This window comes from Panicum hallii, chromosome 4 (genome assembly GCF_002211085.1).
Source record: "Panicum hallii strain FIL2 chromosome 4, PHallii_v3.1, whole genome shotgun sequence".
In the NCBI taxonomy this organism is placed as follows: domain Eukaryota; kingdom Viridiplantae; phylum Streptophyta; class Magnoliopsida; order Poales; family Poaceae; genus Panicum; species Panicum hallii.
Window position 1 is genome coordinate 3,782,092 of NC_038045.1, and position 21,996 is coordinate 3,804,087.

Consider the following 21,996-nt stretch of genomic DNA (forward strand, 5'->3'; position numbering starts at 1 on the left):
CCATTTGATCTAGTTTGTAACATTCCCTAATAAAATGTTTGGATCAAGGTATGTAGACAGAAATGAGGTAGATTTGCTGCCGCATTCATTCTCCGTTGCTAAGGATAATTCTCGACAGATTTGGTATATATGACAGTGATAGGAAAACCGTTTTTCATGAGCCAATATAGCTAAAAACCTGTAAACTTGATATATATATATTATACAAAGAATCCAAGGCAGCACCAATAAAATAGATAAAACCAACGACTGATGAACAGAACAAAGTCTGTAAACGCAACGTGCACACTCTCAGCTTTATTCATCAAAATACAGAGACACGGACAAACCCACTTCCTAGTACCTACTGATCAACACGATATCATCATCATCGAGAATCCGCACCTCTTTCTGTCCCACAAAGTTCTCCCTTCCAATAGCCTCAACAATCCGGACAAACTCAATCCTCTTTTCAAGAGGAAGGGGAACATATGGCAATCTGAAGACAGGCCTTGCCACCCCAAGCTGAGCCAGAGCAGTGTTGAGAGCAATTGGATTTGGCTGGCAGAACAACCATTTCATCAGAGGCAAAAGCTTCCCATTTAGTGTCGCGTTCTCGCCTTCGTACATGAGGCTGTGCATGAGCCCAGGAACAAGGTTACTTGCAACAGAAATGACTCCAGTAGCACCATATTGCCACCTAGAATCATGGCATTCGTCGTCATTACCACTCCATACTGCTATACCTTTGTCCGTGTAGTGCTTAACCCTCTCATGCCCAACACATTCCTTGACACCTGCCATGTTTGTTGGATAGCCTGAAATTGCCATGATAACTTCAGGGGGGATATCCTGGGCAGTCCTGGATGGCACATTGTAGATGATTGTCGGGCCCATTGGGAGGACGGCCTCAAAATGAGATATCATGCCATCAGTTGAGGTCTTTCCGTAGTAAGGATTGATGTGGAGAGCTGCATGCATGCCAACAGCAAATCCCTGCTCTGTTGCATGAACAGCCTCTCTGGTTGAGTTACTTCCTGTGTTGCCGATCACTTTAATTCTAGTGCCAAAGCAGTTTACGGTATGCCCAATGAGCATGATATGTTCATCCCAGCTCATAAGGTGACCCTCTCCTGTTGTTCCCCCAACAATTACACCTTCAGCACCACCCTCTATCTGCATGTTTATGAGAGAATCATATGCTTCAAGATCGAACCTTCCATCTGGCAAATAGGGGGTTTTGACCGCGGTGATTAGTCTGAGACTTGTGATGTCACCTGTTGATGTCCTGCAAGACAGAGAAAGATAAGATCACAGCAGCAGATAACATGTATCGGAGCCTTCAGATACTTGTGCACAAACAGTCAGATACACTTGACAACAAAGCTATAAAGTCACAAAACAGAAAAATACAACTGCAGTTGCCAAAGATTGTACATGCCCATGTATTAAGCAGAACAAACACAAATTGCAATATAAGCATCACCTAACCAAGCACATAGCTATTGATATATTTTCTTTAAGCCAAAGCAGTTCACATTTTACATTCTGACTAGCTGCAGCATTTGTAATCTTACAGAGACAATTGCTGATTCAGCATAATTAGGTTAGTTTCACAGATTAGCATAATGAAAATAACAACATATGATGTTAATCTACTGAGTAAATGATTCTTACAGCCCAAGACATGAAATTATCATGGTACACCTAGCATGTCTGCAGTATCTAAAGCTCGAAAGGGGACATGAAAGGATTTCAAGTTTTGCAAAATAAGTAGGAATCAGCTACTTTGGAACTAACTGTCCCAAGAAACAAGGATCAATAACAAATGTTCTGCATGAAAGGAATTTGGCCACATGGGAAAAGTTGGCTTCCAAGTTCCAACCCGTGTCTGTCAAAAATGAATCTTTTTTTCCAACATGCCTAATTTTTTCAATAAGAGGCCAGAATAGAAGGGCAAAGATATCAAAAGGAAAAAGAAGGATCACCGCGATCTCAGGCACACAAGTGATTTTATTCTCATCAGGTTAATGCATAGGTAAATTCTACAAAAACTAACAGGTTGTTCAGAGTGATATAAGGCTAAAAGTGGTAGCAAACATACAGACGAATCATCAGCATTCTTTCTAGAACTAAACAAGTTACCGGTTCTTCACTTCAGTGCTTCGCATTGGAAGATAATCATCTAGAGTGATAGCTGCCAATGAAAACTTCCCTCTGCCAGCCCTGCAGAACTACCTGTGTTAGTGTGTTGTGTTTGGAAGTAAAGAGAATGAAGGCAGAATAATAAGTGAAATAAAAATCCAAGGTACTCCTCAGAAGTACAGCAGAACAAATGGACAAGCTGTATACTCCCTCCAGTCATAAATACACTTTATCTTCGGAGTTCGGACATGAATTCAAGCTTTCGAAATTTTGCTATCAATGTCATTTCTAAGTAGGGATTTTTTTTCCTTTTTGCAATCGTTGCTACGATGGACTCTCTCTCTCTCCCCTCTTCAATATGCCACTGAAAATTCGCTCATTTGGTTCGTCAAATCTTCCCAAAGTGTATTCTTTTAAAAGAAGGGAAATGTGCTTTTGCCACGAGTTTGAGCATATTTGACTGAACAAAGGCATGAGAAATTTGATACGACCAGATATCCTCCGCGGTGAGATGAAATCCACTCAATATTCCCTTAAGTCGCATTAAAAAAATATTAGATGGGGATGAGACCTGTGATACATACACAGAATGAAGCCCAGAAGGGAATCGCCGCGGCCATGCAGCGATCAAGGGAGAAGAGGGGCTCGCTGTCGCTGCGCAGCCATTTGAGGGAGGGGAGATCGTCCGCGTCGGGAGGAGATGCGTTGGCATCGGCGGCGAAATCATGGAGGATGGCCGGAGCCTGGTGGACTGGTGGCTGGCTAGTGAGACTGGTGTTGAGTTCTCGACGATGCGTCGTCGATGCGTGTGCAGCGGCGGCTAGGGTTCGTTCGTCGAGCTTCTTTGAGGCAAGGTAACGTTGCTGTTGGGCCTTGGGCTTGGAGAACCGGGTTGGGCTTTTCTTTTTTGGGCCACGAGCAGCCACGAGGCCGAAGTTCCCGTCCCTCCAGCCCAATCGAGAAGTACCTCCAGCTATTTGTGTAGTACCTCCAGCTCCTATTAATTTGGACATGTACTCACCCTAAAAAAAATGGACATGGACTCACTATCGAAATTCTCTCTTTTTATCTGTTTCAATGATTCAGATGTCATTAGCTTTGTTTTCTACAAAGTGCGTAATGTATATATTTTTGTTCGTTCTATTGCAGACATACGGTTCCGGCAGCCATAATCAAACTAATTAGGTTTGTTCATATGCATGGTAAGTGGTCACACAAAATGTAGAATGACTGTGCTCGCAGGCAACCAAGGATGACCACCATAATATAGCGTCAGAATTAATACGAGATAATGGAGAAAATATCAAAGGTAGGGTTCAGATGTTATGAATTATGCCGCAATATTCAGTTACATATTCTGTATAGTGTCAACTCAGAGTCGCATAATATTGCCTCATAACTCAAAACAAGAGATAAACTTGTGATGCTAACATGTTTCTTAAAGATCGTCCTTGACTCCAATGTTCAAGAGTTTGGCCAACTTTCCACTTTCGTAAGCCTCAACAGTATCTGCAAATTTTTTCCAAACAAAGGTAAAACCGCAGATGTCAGGATTGAGAGTGTACAAATCTTCATTTTTAACTGACTCGTGTTCAGAAAACTTACCATCAGAGCCCCCCAGATGCTTTCCATGGACAAAAACTTGAGGAACAGTACGCCTGCCAACTATCTCAGATAAGGCATCCTGAATCTCCGAACCATCCTCTGCATAACAACCAGAATAGATTGCTCCATCAAGGCATAATCATAATAATGTCCTAGGATATGCTGAAGGGCCAAAGCTAACAAAAAGGATTGACAGTGGAAATGATTGTTCAGTCTGATACAACAATTTTGCTTGTGTAAAAAGGGAATAAACAGATAGCCTCCACATGTAGACATCAGATGTTTTCAGTGATCTTGCTGATGTACTCTGTCCAGTTTCCTCACTGTGTTTAGCAATTATCTGAGGCTTTACTGTGTTAATATGTAACATTGATTATGCAATCGAAAACACAAATAATTAAATTTATCTGTGCAATCGCAAAGGCATACTGACTGAAAACATTATGGAAATGCATTCCATAACTGTACCCTGTTTAGTTTGATGAAACTGTGACTATTTCACTAGGCAAAAACCATGACTGGAGTTGGGGCACAGAGCAAACAGACTAAACACTGCTGATTAGCAATACCCAATACGAAAATGAATGTAAAGCAAACCTCGATGATCAAGCTCCACAACATAGGGCTCTTTCTTTAACTGAAGCTCCTTAAATACGGCCTTTGCTTTTCTACAATACCTGTAAAATTGAGTCCTTTTGTCAGATAGAGTTTCTTACAAGAGACATATAAAGGGATGGCAAGAGTATTTCATATGCAGATCTGAGACATGATCTCCACACATTCACTGTTCAAACATTCTCTCTGTACATGCATTGTTCTTCTCACTGTATCGCTTATCAGTGCATTTTCACCAATCTACTCAGCGCTGTCCAGGCGTTCGTGTTAAACCTTACAAAAAAACAGTTAACCTTCTTGAACTGCATTGCAAGAAATCTAGTGAGCTAGACCGACACAAGATTCACTGCTAAGTTTATGACTCTAGAATTCTAACCTAACAAGAGGCTCTGAAAGACTGAAAGAATTATAGCACTTTCTGGCGAAACAACATATTCTCTTAAACTAGAGTAGATTAATTGACTAAACTGAATAATCAGAAATCATATTACATGAAACAAGCAGAATAAAAGTAACCACAGCTTCTTTTACACAATGTATCCGGAAATGCAAAGCAGACGGCAGTCCCGGATGACCACAGAGGGCCAATACTTCGTCATCATTGTCAGAATAGAACTGGGCTTAATCTAATTCGGTAAAATTTAAATGTTGAATTTTGTAGTACTACAAAAACAGGAAGTCCACAGCGGGACATGCGAAGAAACGAAGCAGTCGCTCATCCTCTATAGTGATTCTAGCCTCACAGGACAGTAGATCGTCTACGCGCCTAAATTCACAACAGCAAATTTTGACCAAGCCGAAGGATGAAATCAGAAACGAAACAACTATCCCAGATTTTCTACAGCTTCAAGTTCCGAATCAGATCTCCGCAAGAGAGCAGACGAGATACGCATCTATGAGATGGGGGGCGAGAGGGGATCGTACGGGCAGTATGACTTGGAGAAGATGACGACGTCGTGGGCCGAGACGGTGGATTTCACGAAGGACTTGGGCGAGGGCGAGGCGGATCCGAACGCCGCGAGGGCGATGAACGCGGCGGCGGCCGCCGCCGCCGCCACCCCGATCCGCCGGCCCAGCAACGCCACCATCGTGTGTCCCGCCGCCGGTGAAGTCGAGATGCGGAGTGTACGGAGACGGGGGAAGATTTGTTTAGGGGAACAGGAACAGAGCACTGGTTTTGACTAGTCTTCTTCTTTCTGAAAGCGTACTACGCTTTACTAGCTTGGGCGGCCCTCGAAAATACGCCAACTACAGCGGATCGCGTAATCTGTGAGTTACCGTCTTCAGTGGCTTTTCTCAATGCGAGTGCAGACAATGCAATGCGTCACTTACTGTCAAGCTGCACTCTATTTGCATATGTACTTTCGCTTTTTCTCATCCCAAAAACAAACAGCAGCCTCCGCCCTCCGCCCCTCCACTCTCTACAAAGCCAGGAAGCGCAGCACACTAGCTGCTTGTGCAGTTGTGCTTACTCTACTCATGGAAATATGAAGAACATGCACCATCTCATTCTCATCTTTCCGAAATAAGTCCAAAAGTTAGATAAGATGAGAGACAGCATGCAAAAGTTCATGATGAATAACAATTTTTTTAAAAGATCTTAGGAGCATATGCCCCTCCCCTGACTACACCTTACTGATCATTTACACACCATTTTCTTGCGAGGAATTTATAGGCCAATTAAGGACCATGTATATATCATCAACAAAAGAGAAAAGGACCACGACGACCATGATGACAACAAATAATGCGTAGTAGAATCAATGATTGCACGAATGTAATTACTCATCATACAAATATCATTTTCCTCCTATTGCATTTTGTTTCTTTAAAAGATTATTTTTAAGGTTTGCAGGGTTACCATTCCAACTATTGAGCTTTTATTTTGAACAATTGCACAGATCTGATCATCGTCAATCTATGCCTTAATTCATGGGAGGATAGTGTGTATGAATCGGATGGCACACACGACCCACTCTTAGTCCAATCATCTCAATCGTTTTAGCACCCTTTACAATCAATCGTCTCAATATCATGTTTATTTTGCAGTCAAGCAGATTGCATCGTTATCTCCTTCAGTATAGTCATAAATAGAAAATCTGATAAAAAAATTTAAATATTGCCTAGTCCCTAAATTCTATTATTTTAGTTTGGAACATAGGAGAAAGTATATGCATATTTTTTTTGTTAAAATGTACTTCTGTGTTATCATACATTTACTTGATTCTATATATATATATATATATATATATATATATATATATATATATATATTCTAATAAGAAATAGTGGTCCAACTCATGTTTGGAAAAGACATGAAAACAATAAAATTATAGTAGTTTTGACTAAAGAGATCATTGAAGCAGTTGTGAAAGCTGGGGATTTGAATGGTATCTAGACTTTTTAAGTACGTATATGTAAAAGTCCGTATAATTAATTCCATGACAGAGTGATCCTACGAGCTAAAACAATAGCACATATATGCGAGCTAAATATATACTACTAGCTAATACCAGCAACACGAGTTATTGAGGTACTTCCTCCATTCCAAAATGCAGGCAGTTTAAATTTGATACGAATAAGTCAAATTTCTATATCTCTAACCAAACTTATAGAAAAGTGCACCACGTCTACAACATCAAATCAATTTAATTAAATCCAGGGTGAAAATGTTTATTTGGTATTGTAGATGATAATATCTTTTTCTATAAATTTGATCAAAATTTTGAGAAATTTAACTTATAGCAAAACTAAAATTAAAATGATCTTCGTCATTAACAAGTAAGTCCTGCTAGCTCGAGATAAACTGACATGTCTTTTCAAAAGATATTGCTAGCTCTCTCTCATCTGTATTTCCATGTGATCGGGTTGGGTTCCAAGACAAGGGAGGCGTAGATGAGCTCGTTCCACGCGTCCGGCACGCCGGGGAGGCACCAGTGGCTGCAGTCCTGCTTCCTCCTGGACACCTTCTTCCTGTCCCCCGCCTTTCCGTACACCGACGGGTGCCCGTCCCTTCGGAAGTTGGTCAGCCTCGTCACGTTCAGCAGCCGCACCGGGAACCGCATCCCGCCGATGGCCTTCTCCACGATCCTCATCTTCAGAGGGTAGCTGTCGATGATGGCGCCTTTGAACGCCGGCTCCGTCTCGCCGTTGCACGAGCCGCCGGAGTCCCAGTCGCCTCCCCTGCAGCGAAAAATTTCATGTGAAATCATTCTTGCAACGCCCCAGCTTCTTCAGCAGAATCAGCCGGCCGGGGGCCCTCACCTGAAATGTGCAGTGGAGTATCCTCGGTAGAAGACGACGCTTGCCGTCGGGTCCATGTTCTTGTCGATCCAGCGAGCCCATGTCTTGAGTGCTCGCCTGTAAGCCTCAGTCGAGTCGAATTGGGGGTACAGCGTGTCGCCTTCTTTGTAGTAGTTCTTCCTGCAAACATTGTTCAAGCATCAAAAGTTTTTGAAATCGATCGGTCAAGCCATGGCATTTGCCTGCGTACCCCCTCGCCGTCTTGCCGTGCGTCCACCAGTGCCCGGTGTTGAAGACGAGCACGTCGGCCTTCTTCCACCGGCTGGCCGTCTTGTCGATGCGGTCGATCTGGAGGATGGGGTTGGAGTTCTTCTGCCGGTTGAAGCGCACCCCTTCGCGGACCAGGAAATGCGACCGCACGAACTCCACGGTGCAGTCGTAGTCCTACGGATGTTCATGGCACTGCCCGAGTTCATCATCATCTTCCATTTTTTTGGCGTTAATTAATTTGCAGGCCATTAATTAGAAGTTATAGGAGCTGCCCCTCGGATGATCATGAATGGATTACCGCGAACTTGAAGACGAAGTATCCTCGGCCCTTGCTGATCCTGTACCCGTGCGTCTCGAACATCCGGGACTTGTCCGGCAGCGCCTCGCGCAGGATGCAGAGCAAGGACTCGAACTGGTTCCGGTTCATGGAGTCGCCGACGAGCATCAGCCGCTTGCCGCGCAGCCTCGTCAGGAAGTCCGTCGCGTTGAACCTACGGACCTAGCGCGCCAATCAGCAAACGATTTGGGGATTGTGTTTGCACGGGTGAGGCGGCGATGGAAGCGGCGTTGCTGGGTGTGGGTGGTGGGGTACCTGGGGAGGCTGCAGTGGCGCGGCGCCCAGCGCCACCGCGTGTACCCGTCGTCCGGCCGGCCGTTCGCCGCGCAGGAGTAGGCCTCGTCCACGAAGGGGCACGTCCCCGGCGCGTACAGCGGCCGCGCCTCCTCTTCCCGCACCCAGCCCCCGTCGTACACGTCGCACCATCCGCTCTCGGTTTCGCCCGCCATGTCGTCGTCCTCCGCCGTGGTCTCGGGGGGTGGTGGAGAGGGAGACGGCGGCGGCAGAGGTGGAGTCCGTGTCGGTGTCTGCGGTGGCTCGGTTGGACGCGGCGGTGATGGGGCGCGAGGCGGCGGAGCCGTCTGTGTCAGTGGATGGGGGAGCCAGCTGAGGCGGTGGAGGGAGAGCGCCCGCGGGGAGGCGGAGGCGGAGCGGAGGAGGAGGGGGAGCGCCAGCGGGAGGATGAACGGGACGGAGACGAAGGCGGCGAGGAGCGGGCCGGCCAGGCGCCACGGGAGCCGCGGCATGGCCGGCGCGAGCGGTGTAGCGGTGACGCTGCGAGGTCTCCCCGCCGGCGACGAACGATGAGGCGCGCACGGGGTTGGATCCGGCGAGCAAGAGAGCCGGGAGGGGTGGCGCGAGATGCGCGCGGCGGTTTGACTCTGGGCTTTTCAGATGCCACTATGCCAGAGCGTTGTGAGAGCTCGTGGGCCGTTCTCGAGTGCTGCCCGTTACCTGGGCTGTGGCGTGGCCCACGATGGAAGCTTAGTTTGGGCCGTCCGGGTTTGACTCGGACTAAAAAAAAATGTTGCTGATGAATGGCTCGGGACTGGTGTCGTACTGTTGTTTGGCTTGTTTGCCTCTGCATCGTCCACTTCTTCAGCTACGTCCACTTCTGCTCGTGGCTCCTCGTGAACGTGAGTCCAGTACTTTTCTTATAGAGTGCGAATCCCGACTACGTATACTCCACAGTCTACATACATGATATCCTATGGCCTGCACCGGCACATGGCAATTTTCTTTACGATCACGAGATGAACAAGGATGTCTGTTGCGGTCCGGGGCTTCCGGATGTCAGCAGTTTCCTCGTGACTCGTGCCATACGAGTCTGCACCATCACCCAAGTCCCAAGGCACCCAAGCATCAAACGCACACTGTCGCTGCGTGCTCACGAGCGCACGGCCTAATGCAGTCGCCGCCCGCCCGCGCGTCGTCATCTCCCGGCACGAACGCCGCGCGCCGACCCAACCCCCGCCGCGCCAGCCGAACCAACCCGGCGCACTACTCGCGGACCCGTGCTGTCCCCGCGACGCAAACACGGCGGCCGGCGAGGTAGCAGCGTCAAAATCCCGCCGGTCCAGACGTCGATCCGGCACCCGCACCCGCAGCACAGCCGCGCCCCGCGCCCAGTCGCAGCGGCAGCTGGACGGCTGGAGCCTGGAACCTCCCGGCTCCTGCGGCCCGTCCCGTCCTGTCCTGGCACTGGCACCGAACGAACCAGGGCGCGCCCACCCTGTCCCGCCCCGGTACGCCACGGCCCCAGCGCGTCCCCCGCGCCGCACCGCACCGTGCCGTGCCGCCAGAGTGGCGCCGCGCGTACGACCGGGGGGCGGCACCGGCACCGGCACCGGCACCGGGAGTTGGGACTTTGTCCGCGCTTCTCGCATCCGGCCGGCGCGTACCCATCTCGTCGGCTCGTCGCCCCGTCGCTCTCTGCTCTCTCCCTTTCGCGGCCTATGGGAGTTGTTTTTTGAGTTGCCGGGTGCCGGGGCGGTGGCCGGCCTCTACGGATGGCACGTGGACTGTCCCAGCCCTCGCGTCACCTTTCGGCTTTTTTCTCTGTTGGAGTAGATGGAGATGGACGGACGGATGGGTGGCTCCGAGCCGCCAAACAGCTCAGCGGAAGGGGGGCGCCAAAAGTGGTACGAAAGCCTCTTGGCATTGGTTTCCTCGGTATACTTTTGGTAAGATCATCTGTGCGCGTAGGCAGGCCCAACTGGCGTGGCGAGTAAAACCTTTCCGCGTTTGCGTTCCCTCCGTGAATGGAACGGCTAATGATACGTGTTCGTGTTAGGCTAATTTGAAAGCTGAAAATCTTTTTTTTTAGCATGGTGGTAGAATCGTAGAGATGCAATTTAAAAGTTGTAATTAGTTTCCAAATCCGGGACTTGACGAGGTACACCTGTATATTTTTATTTTCCCTTTGTTTTTAGTTTTTTCTCCATAAGAGGAATAGTAACTGAAGCTTCCTCCCAAATTGTATTTCCCATAATTATTACCGTTAAGCAAAGTAATTCAAACCATTCCTTGCGCCATATTTTATACCTTAAGGTATTCTTCTAAGAATGGAATGGCCGATTGTAGTGTTGTGTTTTCCGTGTGCTAGGCTGATTTTAAAGTAGATGGTTCTTAGCAGGATGGTTGAGTTGTGAAAAAAATGCAATTTTATTATAATTATTTTCAACGCTGGTTGCAACGTGCACTATATTTTAATCTTTCCTTTTTAATTTATTAAAAAGTAGAGTCGTAACCAAGCTTTCTCGCGAATTTGTGCTAACTATCGCGCTAACGGTCAAATTAATTCAAACCATTTTGCGTGCCATATTTCACATTTACCATCGGAAAAACATACATGGCATGACAAACATATGATTTGAGCCATTCAAACCCCAAATAACAAATGTGCTATGTAATTCAATTCAAACACTTTACACAATCTCATTTCGTCGAAAGCGACAGCACCTCTCATTTCTTCGATTGTTTATCATATCCAGCAAGCCTCTGGAACCTTCAAACTTTGACGAACCATTGCCCTTGCCCCCTATCATTTTCAACAACCTTTTGAGCCTCTCGCTTTTATCGATCTCCCTTTTCTTTCTCCTTTTCTTCCAAACAAATTATGCAGGTCTACCATGTCGTCCTCTACGCCGTTAGCATCACGCTGGCTGGTGGTATATCCACCTGTACACGGCCCGTTTCCCCAGCTCGTCAGAACGAGGCGCCACGACAGAATAACGGCGCGGGGAAGAATTCCGTCCAAAAATATAAATAGCGCAAACTCCCAGACACCTCCCCCACCTCCTCTGCATCTGTTCTCTTCTGTCCTGTCCTCCTCGCTCCTCGTCGTCGTCCTCCGCCTCCGCCATAGTGGCGAGCACGCCACCCGCCACGCCTCGCCCCCAATCATTCGCCTCCCCACCCCAACCTCTCTCCCTCGGCGCCGTTTAGCCGGGTGATGACTAACGGGATTAGTTAATCCGGAGGCTTCGCCTGGCTCTCGCCCCCCCCCCCCCCCTACCGCCAGCCCGGGCTCGCGCTAACGGCAGCAGCGACAGCAACCCGCTGGCTAGCTAGTCTTCCCCACGATCCGACGCCGCCACCGCCCCCCGGCCCAGGTGCGTGGCGACCAAATCCTCCATTTCGGCAAATTTTTTTAGGGAATGATGGGGGGAGGGAGGGGCGGGGGGTTTGTTTAATGCTGCCCGCGGCGGGGGTGGTTAAGTTGGTCCTCTGATCGGGGCTTCGGCTTCGGGCGATCTGAGGTCGGGACCATGGCCGCGCCGGGGTCAGCGATCAAGGTACGCGAGGGTCTGTGGTTGGCCGGCTTGGGTGCGCGTGCCTCGGATCTGGGCTGCGGGAATTCGCTGAGTTTTTGGGATTTGCTGTGGGGCGGACTGGGTTAGTGGGTTTTGGATGAATGGGTTTTTAGCTCGATGTGGTGGGGAATTTTTGCTAGGTTGATCTTTTTGGTGGCGGGTTGGGATCTGGCCGTTTGGCATTTGGCATGAGAATGCCCATCTTGTGCGATATGGATCAGAAGCTGGATCAGTGTCATTGGTATGAGCTGCTGTTTTTGAGACTAGTCTTGTGAGGGCAGTGATTTTTGCCTTTTCTTTTCGGGCATGAGGTGGATCTGGGTGGACGGAATTTGGTCCGATTTATGCTTATTCACCTGCCACTCGATGGCTCCGTGCTGATATCGATGCTGAGTTGTGCTCCAGAAGTCGTTGGATTTGGCTGCTTAGTTGGATTGTTTTGGAAGCCATATTAGTTTCGTGTGTTGAGCACTGCAAGCCATGCAAGTCCATTGGTGTTTTGGATTTAGTCAGCTGGATGTGGATGTTTTGTTGGATCCTAGGATGTCAGGTCTACTCAATCGGATTTTGGCCCGGAGTTGCACAAAAAGCAGCACATTTCTTGGGTTTGCCTTTCAGCCTTTTATTAATGCGCTGATCAAATTCGCCAGCTGGTATTGCGGCGAATGAAAGGTGGGAACTCATTCGAGCAGTTTCATGACATCTGGAAATGTGTCAAGCTCTTGTTATTCTGTGGGTACAGGAGTTTGAGTCTGCAAATGACGCGACACTTTGGTGATTTAGCTGGTCATTGCAACTCTTATGCTTGGTACTTTCTGCATCATAGTTGGATACAAGCAATTCCTGGTACATGGTTGAAGCTCAGTTGATGCTGTATTTGATTGAACCCAGATGCGATCAGGACGTTAGCTTGCTCTATGTCATGCCAACTCCTTAGTTTGTGGACGTTGAGTGTGTGTGTTGGTTGAGCTGCAATCATTATACAGGAGTAGGTAGTCCAGGGGCCTTGGAATCGCTAGACATTCTAACCATTTGGTATTGCGTTTCTATCAATTTGTTTTTTTGAATAGGAAACTTCTGTATGCAGTGTTGTTCAAAAACTGAAAACACATCTCTTTATTGATGTTCTTGTTTAAGAATGTTTTATGCGGGCTTGCTTTGAGTTTGAAAGCTTGCATTATTGCGCAACCGTTCATCTATTTTTATTCTGTTTCAGCACACCTTTTCTTCTCTTGTGAAGCAAAAACCACCAAAGACCAGCCCAACAAAATCTAGGGGTACTATGGCTGTTTCAATGAGGGAGGTGGATTCTGTTTTTCAAGGCGTGGGTCAAAAAGAGTATCCTTCAGTTTCTATTTTGCTACTGGTCACATTATCTACGCTTATACCTTTGTGTTGTTTCATTGCAAGAATTTCATGTGCCATCATTTCTCTCACTAGTCATTACATTATATCCATTATAATATTCAGTAGAATATTCTTAGACCACTTGTAGGTCAACCACCAATTATATTTCATGAGCTGTGACTCCATGGGAAATCATGGTGAGAATAAGTGGAGAGATTAAGTTAGCATGGTGTTGCAGTACTTACATCCAATCCTATTTGTTACTTTCTGCATTATCCTTTACAATGATCAGTGGATTGGAAATCTGGCGGATTGAAAAGTTACAGGCTGTTCCTGTCCCCAAGGAGTCATATGGGAAGTTTTTCACAGGCGATTCGTACATAATACTGAAGGTACTCAGCTTTGCTCATGTTGTAAATGTGCCAATTCCTGTGTTTAGTTCTATGGGGAAAGTATGTTCTCAGCTGCATGTCAGCAGTACAATTGTTTATGTTGCTTACATCTTAACTCCAAAGATCATTAAATCTTGATTTCCATGTTCACATGTTTATCAAATCATGCATCCTTCATCCTTGATACTAGAAGGGACTAGTTACTTTCTAATGTAGCTGATCATTTCAGTATATTGTTTATGCTACATAAAACCAATGATATTCTGTTTATATTGCGCAGTGCTCAGATTACAGTTATATGCTTAGATTGTTTGTCAGGGCCGAAATCCTGATTGTTATTAACAGTCTTTTCGTTCTTTGAACAGTCAACTGCCCTTAAAAATGGTTCTTTTCGGCACGATATCCATTATTGGCTTGGTAAAGATACCAGTCAGGTTTGTGTTCACATTCTAAGGTCATTTCATTTGCTGGCAGTTTAGCTAATGAACAGGAAGATTTACAAATTGCACTGTAATTAATGAATAGGATGAGGCTGGTACAGCTGCAATCAAGACTGTCGAACTGGATGCTGCTCTTGGTGGACGCGCTGTTCAATACCGTGAAGTACAGGGAAATGAGACTGAGAAATTTCTTTCGTATTTTAAACCTTGTATTATACCAGAGGAAGGTGGGGTTGCATCTGGTTTCAGGCATACTGAAGTCAATGAGCGGGAGCACAAAACACGATTATTTGTCTGCAGAGGAAAGCATACAGTTCATGTTAAAGAGGTGAATTTTTTTTGTTTGCATATTGATCTGTCAATTTGTGCTTGTACAGTCATAGCTTCTTAACACAGATGTCAAATTCCCTTTTTTTTCGCCTCGAACAGGTTCCTTTTGCACGGTCATCACTCAACCATGATGACATATTTATTTTAGATACAAAATCTAAGATATTCCAATTTAATGGATCAAATTCAAGTATTCAGGAGAGGGCTAAAGCCCTTGAAGTTGTGCAATATCTAAAAGATACGAACCATGATGGTAAATGCGAAGTAGCAGCAGTTGGTAAGTTAACTTTTTGCCAAGGGTGTAAACGTACTTAAATGGTCAAGGTCTAATACTCCTGGGTTATAATCGACTCTTTCAAACAGAGGATGGAAAATTGATGGCAGACGTTGATGCTGGTGAATTCTGGGCTCTCTTTGGTGGATTTGCTCCTTTGCCAAGAAAGCCATTTTCTGAACTTAACGGGAAAGATTCTGCTTCCACTTCTAAATTGCTTTGGTAATATATCATAGATGACAAAGCATAGCTAATTTTAATTCTTTTTGAATGTTTTCTATCTTTCATGGTTATGTTATAGGATATCTATTTTTTGCCCTTTGCTGATTTTTTTCTATTTGTATTCATGTATTGACAGTGTCAATAAAGGCCAAGCGGCACCTATTGATTGTGAAATTCTGACAAGAGAGCTACTAGATTCAACAAAATGTTACCTGCTAGACTGTGGTTCTGAAATTTATGCCTGGATGGGTAGAGAAACAACTCTTGAAGAGAGGAAACGAGCAGGCTCTGCTGCTGAGGTAACACTGTCTTGCTTCTGCTATCTTGATTTGATGTTTATGATAATTCGTCTGGACCTATTGTGAAACAGCCACCATAAAGTTCACAATTTAGGCAATGTATGAGAAAGAGGTTCTATGTGAGGTGAACCACAGATGTAGGAAAGTTAAGACCCACTACCAATGTGGCTCCTAACCGGATATTTGCCTAAGAAGTATTGCAGCCAATGTGGTTAAGCATGGAAAGCTAGGCATCAAACTTCAAATTACCTATAAAAGAATTCGGGCTCACCCACATGTATAATATAGAGTTCCTATGGCAAGTATTTTGACTCTGTTGCAGTATTGCCATCTGTGAGGTAAGTTAAAGTTTATTTGCAAGAGAAGGCCTTTTAACCAGTTCAAGTTTGGTTGTCGGCTAGTTCATCATGACCAACAACATGGGTTTTCATCACGTTTTCCATATCCTTGTTGTTGCAGATTACTAAGCCCCATATTAGTTAAAAATCATCATCTGAGATAGACACATTGGCGTTCCAGTTTTTCTTCCTTTTCATTTAGCCTCATACGCTTTAAATAATTGTTGCAATTTTTTCTTTCTCTACGTATAGAGACGTCACATCCTTACTTCTGCAGGAATTACTACGTGAAGGAAACCGGCCAAGATCTCATATTATTCGCCTCATGGAAGGTTTTGAGACTGTTATATTCCGATCAAAGTTCGATAAATGGCCCAAGAAAGCTGATGCAGTTGTGTCGAATGAAAGCAGAGGAAAAGTTGCAGGTTAGCATCTGGGTTGCAATTTTTTTTTCATTTTAATTGCCATTACTAATCTTTTCATAACTAAATTTCCTTCTGTAGCTCTTCTTAAGCGACAAGGATTTAATTTTAAGAGTCCAGCAAAAGCTGCTCCTGTAAAGCAAGAGCCTCAACCTCAGATTGATTGCACTGGCAATTTACAGGTACTAACATCATTTCTTACAAAAGTTTTTGCAACCAGATCGCATTCAGTTATAGCTGTTGGTTTATCATTTATTGAGCTCTTGTGATAAACTGATAATAAAACCCATACCCTGGAGTAAGACTGTTAGTTAGAGCACAAATCTACCTGGAAAGGTTAATTGCAGTAACAAGGCGAATATAACATTGTTTTCAACACTGCCAAATTGTCACATTTTTGCAGAATATTGGAATTTTTTTTCAATTTATTCACTGCTCTTAAGGATCACTTGTGTTTTGGTTGGCCAAGTAAGAAATCACCGTAATATAATAGTTTCATGCATGCGTACAGTTCGTGGCAGCACCTATAGGTTTAAGAAGGCAGGGGCTCGTGTGTGTGTTGTGGGGGGGGGGGGGGGGGCGTTCATTTTGACTTGTAACTCCATATTAATTCTTATTCCCCAAGTTTGCTCTTACCATCTACACACTTATTCACTTCAGATTCTCCTCCATAAATCTGAATCTGAAGTAGCCTATATCTTGCAGGTTTGGCGTGTCAATGGTAGTGAAAAGACTTTCCTTTCGTTCTCTGAGCAATGCAAGTTCTACAGTGGAGACTGCTATATCTTTCAATACACCTACCCTGGTGAGAATGGAGATGAATGTCTTATTGGTACCTGGTTTGGGAAGAAGAGTGTTCAGGTAGCTGTTTTATGCATTTTCCATTTGTTGTACTTGTACATGTGATTGATACATTGCCATGGCAACTTAATCATTATTCAGGGCATATCTGTACTGTATCATCTATGCATTTTGCATTATGTGAGAAAGTGAAATGTGTTTGCCATTCTAAGTCGAATCAGAATCTTTTTGAAATTGAGCTTTATGTTATTGAGAATATACTTTGCATATTCTCAAAATTAGTCAGACCGTACCACTATGTAGCCATAAAAGATGTGTTACGGGTATGAAAGCATCCAATTCTTTGAACTGATTTGTCTTGCTGTAATCAACATTTCTAAATTGTGGATATATTAGGAAGTCACTAGAAGACACTTTCTGGCACTTCTTTTCCCATAAAGCGGCACTTGCATATTATGCTCTACTTTCCACTTCCTTCACTCTGTCCTGAGGATCATTCATTTACTATCTTAACACTTTTTTTTGGTTAAATGCTATCAAGTTGGATAGTAGTATCTTAACCATGTGGTTCTTTTTCCATATATAAACAGGAGGAAAGGAGTGCAGCCACTTCACTTGCTGACAAGATGATCGAGTCTTTAAAATTCCAGGCTGTTCTGGTTAATATTCTTCCAGTTTTGGCTTAAAAGATTTTTGTAAGGTTTGGTTAACTATCCCAACTCATTTTCTTTGGTTATCACAGGTTCGTGTTTATGAAGGAAAGGAACCCATTGAATTTTTCCCGATATTTCAGAACTTGGTTATATACAAGGTTGGTGTTTAGCCAAATTCATGTGAATAAGCTTTTGCAAATTCTTTGTTCTTACAATGGCAAACTGGAAATATGATTGTTGCATATGTGTATTTTACATTTTCCCACTGATACAGGGTGGTACGAGTACTGGCTATAAGAAATTTGTCTCAGAAAATGGCATTGAAGATGATACCTATTCAGAAAGTGGGGTTGCACTTTTCCGAGTTCAGGGATCAGGGCCAGAGAATATGCAAGCTATTCAAGTTGATACGGTACTTTTTTTGTTAATCTTTTCCAGACAAGTCATTATGGTTATGTTATGGCCATGTTACCTTAGTGGACTTTGTTTCTACTACATGGCAAAACTTATGATAATGCTATGGTTCTTATTACCAGGCAGCAACATCGCTGAACTCTGCTTATTGTTACATACTACATGATGGGGATACAGTATTTACATGGGTCGGTAATCTTAGCTCATCAATGGACCAAGAGCTTGCTGAGAGGCAGCTAGATGTGATCAAGGTATGTGGAATGCTTTTTTTCCTATTATTTGTAGCTTGATGGCAACTTGTGGATTGTGGGTAGATGGCTGAATAGTTACTACAACCATCTAAGCTCAGATTCTCTCAAAACAGTTATATGGATTGCTGGTTATTGTATTTATGATTACTGACTAGTCACTACAATCATCTATTATGATTTTGTAATAATATGTTGCATATATTAAGTAATGTTATCTTCTGATTTATTTGCACATCATCATATAATATAGTTTACACATCCTGGTTAATGAATTACTTGTCCTACATCTGTTTCCTGTCAAATGTATCTGACTATCATCAAATGACACCATGTGGGGCAGATGTCACATGGTAGAGAAGTGAACATAATCATTGCTTTGCAGAAAATCATCAGTTCAACACTTCTCTAGCTGTCTGATATACACACACTTCCTGAGCAAGTGATCATATCTTTACAACTTGCACATTAGCCTACTGATTGCTTTTGTGTAACTGTATGTTTAAAACATGTTTCTTTTCTGGTTGCGCTGCTGTATCAAATAAACTACAAGAACACTGACCCTTTCCATTCTTCTCATCCACTATATTATACACAGCCAAATCTACAGTCCAGATTGCTCAAAGAAGGATCTGAATATGATCAGTTTTGGAAGTTACTAGGAGTCAAGTCAGAGTACTCCAGCCAGAAGATTGTGAGAGATCAAGAAAGTGACCCGCATTTATTTGCTTGTACATTTTCAAAGGGTAAGATAATTTCGAAAGCTCACCACTGCATTTATTCATTATTATAATTCATTTTGTACCTTACTTATCTGCATTTCCTCCTTTTGATCATTTTTTTCTGCGGTCATGCTTGGGGTGAGAAGGGGTGCTTAAGGTGAGCAATGCTGAAGTTTATGTATTGTTTTAATGGCAGTAGTGTAATGAGGGATTAATGCTGGCGAATTGATTCTGTAGGTTAGAGAAATATTTAACTTCACTCAAGATGATCTGATGACGGAGGACATATTTATTTTGGACTGTCATTCATGCGTCTTTGTATGGGTTGGACAACGTGTGGACACAAAAATTCGAGCACAAGCTTTGAACATTGGAGAGGTATACAAGATATTTATATTTTCTTTGTAGAATGCAATAATGAGAAGGCAAGTTTAGTTTTCAAAATTTAAAGTTGATTGCAAAACTATACTTTGTGGCAGAAATTTCTAGAACTTGACATTCTAATGGAGAATGTATCATGCGAAACACCACTATATGTCATCACTGAAGGAAGTGAACCCCAATATTACACCAGGTTCTTCACTTGGGATTTTGCAAAATCAGCAGTAAGCCTTTATCTTTTGGATTACAGTGCCTTTGGTGTTGTGCAAACATCACGTGATAAACTCATCTTTTTACCTTATGAACTTAGATGCATGGTAACTCATTTGAAAGGAAGCTATCTATTGTCAAAGATGGAGTGAAGCCAAGAGCAGATGTAAGATTTCTGTATCCAGTATTGATAGTTATCTTGTTAGACTGTTGAGACCAAGGTATGCCTGACTGGATCAACATGTCCAGTCTAAAGTAGGTCAAAACAAAATTAAAAAGAAGCAGGATAAAGCAAAACGATAAAGAAACATTATGAAACACAATAGTTATTTGTGTATCTGTTTGGAGTTATGATAGCATCGTGTGTTGGCACATCAGTTTGCAGAATGGTCATGAGTTGGTGTCTACTGCATAACCTTGTGAAGCAACTGATGCATTATCATGGCTTACTTTTGGCTAGTTATTTACATTTTTGTTGAACTAAGGATAATGAAACACTAGCTATCCCTAGTCAGATACTAAAGTTCAGCATTTTTATGAATATACAAGGTAGCAAATTGGACGTAAGCTGGTAAACATGCATTCACTGTGTTTAATTCAGTTTCCTAGTGCTGTTTTTCCTAGAATGATGCTAATCCTTGGTTATAAAATTTGTAGAAACCAAAACGAAGGCCAACAACATCAGCACACACTGGAAGATCTAGTGTACCTGATAAATCTCAACGTTCCAGAAGTATGTCATTCAGCCCTGATCGTGTAAGAGTCAGAGGAAGGTCGCCTGCTTTCAACGCATTGGCTGCTAACTTTGAGAACCCAAATGCCCGAAACCTGTCAACTCCTCCACCAGTTGTTAGAAAACAGCTTCCGAAGCCAGTATCCCCTGAATCTTCAAAGCCACCTCCAAGGACTGCTTCAATCGCTGCGATTTCGGCTTCTTTTGAGCGCCCTAAGGCAACTCTAATACCAAAGTCAATTAAAGGTATGCTAGCATCCTTAGAAAGGATATTTTACATTTCAAGCATGTTTCTCTTACATTCTATTTTCTTTTGGTGTCAAGCGAGCCCTGATGCAAACAAGCCCCAAACTGAAGCAAGCAAACCTAAACCAGAGACAAATGCCAAGGAAAGTAACCCTACAAAGGATAACCCAGCTGCAACTCCAACAGTACAGGAAGATGTAAAGGAGAGTCAGGCGGAGGGTGAAGAAGGGCTTCTTGCATACCCATATGACCGCTTGAGGACATCTTCCACCAATCCTGCCACAGACATTGATGTAACCAAGCGAGAGGTAAATCCTGATGTCCTTATGATACTTGCCTGACCGTCTCAAACCCTAACACTACTAATACTGGCACATTGCAGATATATCTGTCTTCAACAGAGTTCAGAGAAAGGTTTGGAATGACAAAGGAGGCTTTTGCGAAGCTACCGAAGTGGAAGCAGAATAGGCTCAAGATTGCTCTTCAGCTGTTCTGAAATCTGCTACTGTCAAACAGCTCGTGTTTTCATTGCTTAGTCGAAGCACAACGACGTGACTGGTTTTCAAAGGTAAAACCAATTTTTTCAGCCACATGCAATTCGCGATTGCCCGCTGTCACTGCAGCAGCAGTATGAGTTGTCGTAAGTGTAGCCTACCAGGGTCAAGGGGCCCTAGGTAGGTTTTGGAGGGGCAAGTCCAGTGAGTTTTTAGCTGCTCATGCTCCTGAATCGTGTTCTTCGCTGACAATTTTCATGTGCAATGACTTGTGTGCTGGATCGCTGCATTGGCGATCGGTCACTCCAATTCTTTCCTACCTCACAGGTTTGTTTGTGAGCTTGCAAGCCTTCTTTTCCCTGTGAAGCCTCATATTTGTTCTATTTTTTCTAAAAAAGGTAGAGTCCCAATATAATAAGGGATATATATGATGTAATTTAGACAACAGAGAATATGTTGTACAAAAAAGTTTGTAAAATATTGTTCCCCGCTGTTGTTTTGTACTTGCAGTTTGTTTCCGTAACAGATCATTGCTTGTAATTTTTTTCTAGATATATATGTTGTCTCACATGAGATGCACTTGGTTGTAGCGTACAAGCGTTTGTGCAAGAATAGTTGGCAGACTCAAAACTGAGCTGTTGCCCCTAGCAAATAAAAGCAAATGCCAGCGAACTCTCACTAATTGTTCCGGAAGAGCCGAACAGACCTGATGGTGCTGAGAAGCCTGACGCGATCTTGCTGATCTCGACGACGGCCCTCAGACGTCGCTCCCCTCTATGGAGGGGTTTTGTCGTGGCTTTCGCTGCCTTGCACTCTGTTTTTTTTTGAAGCAATCCTTGCACTCTGTTTTTAAGGTGAAAAAAAAAACTTTGTTCCAAACGGACGATGATGCCATCCCACGTCATGTCCTCCAATGAGGCGTCGTGACTCGTGACCCTGGTTCGTTGAAGTACTGCGGACGCTCTGAATCGGAGTCTTCGGCAGCCGTTGGCCACCAAGCTCCAGAGTTTCTCTTCACGAC

At 44.1% G+C, this 21,996-nt stretch overlaps 4 protein-coding genes across 6 annotated transcripts; 1 reads left to right on the plus strand and 3 right to left on the minus strand.

The window, feature by feature from the left end:
- Positions 1-165: 165 nt before the first annotated feature.
- LOC112888764 (4-hydroxy-tetrahydrodipicolinate synthase, chloroplastic) lies at positions 166-2,958 on the minus strand. Its single transcript, XM_025955087.1, has 3 exons — positions 2,709-2,958; positions 2,125-2,205; positions 166-1,267 (listed from the first exon to the last, which is right to left on the minus strand). Exons 1-3 carry the CDS (start codon positions 2,849-2,851, stop codon positions 337-339), a joined length of 1,155 nt encoding a protein of 384 aa, XP_025810872.1. The 5' UTR covers positions 2,852-2,958; the 3' UTR covers positions 166-336.
- Positions 2,959-3,391: 433 nt separating this feature from the next.
- Positions 3,392-5,508, minus strand: LOC112888765 (glutaredoxin-C8-like). The gene is made up of 4 exons (XM_025955088.1): positions 5,269-5,508; positions 4,327-4,406; positions 3,730-3,828; positions 3,392-3,633 (listed from the first exon to the last, which is right to left on the minus strand). The coding sequence occupies exons 1-4, from the start codon at positions 5,430-5,432 to the stop codon at positions 3,563-3,565; spliced, it is 414 nt and encodes a 137-aa protein (XP_025810873.1). The 5' UTR covers positions 5,433-5,508; the 3' UTR covers positions 3,392-3,562.
- Positions 5,509-7,187: 1,679 nt separating this feature from the next.
- Positions 7,188-8,940, minus strand: LOC112889127 (protein trichome birefringence-like 5). The gene is made up of 5 exons (XM_025955615.1): positions 8,450-8,940; positions 8,156-8,348; positions 7,838-8,031; positions 7,609-7,767; positions 7,188-7,527 (listed from the first exon to the last, which is right to left on the minus strand). The coding sequence occupies exons 1-5, from the start codon at positions 8,938-8,940 to the stop codon at positions 7,188-7,190; spliced, it is 1,377 nt and encodes a 458-aa protein (XP_025811400.1).
- Positions 8,941-11,504: 2,564 nt separating this feature from the next.
- LOC112888762 (villin-3) lies at positions 11,505-21,543 on the plus strand. 3 transcript variants are annotated; one of them, XM_025955084.1, is made up of 23 exons: positions 11,505-11,808; positions 13,226-13,347; positions 13,649-13,748; positions 14,114-14,182; positions 14,274-14,516; positions 14,618-14,795; positions 14,882-15,014; positions 15,151-15,313; positions 15,929-16,076; positions 16,155-16,255; positions 16,779-16,934; positions 17,465-17,533; positions 17,617-17,685; positions 17,802-17,939; positions 18,064-18,192; positions 18,788-18,935; positions 19,058-19,068; positions 19,149-19,289; positions 19,391-19,516; positions 19,603-19,668; positions 20,160-20,481; positions 20,560-20,789; positions 20,864-21,543. In XM_025955084.1, exons 2-23 carry the CDS (start codon positions 13,292-13,294, stop codon positions 20,975-20,977), a joined length of 2,910 nt encoding a protein of 969 aa, XP_025810869.1. In that variant the 5' UTR covers positions 11,505-11,808; positions 13,226-13,291; the 3' UTR covers positions 20,978-21,543. The 3 variants fall into 3 exon arrangements, with proteins under 3 accessions (XP_025810869.1, XP_025810868.1, XP_025810870.1); XM_025955083.1 differs by lacking the exon at positions 11,505-11,808 and adding an exon at positions 11,848-11,991; XM_025955085.1 differs by lacking the exon at positions 11,505-11,808 and adding an exon at positions 12,799-12,817.
- The last annotated feature ends 453 nt before the right edge of the window (positions 21,544-21,996 follow it).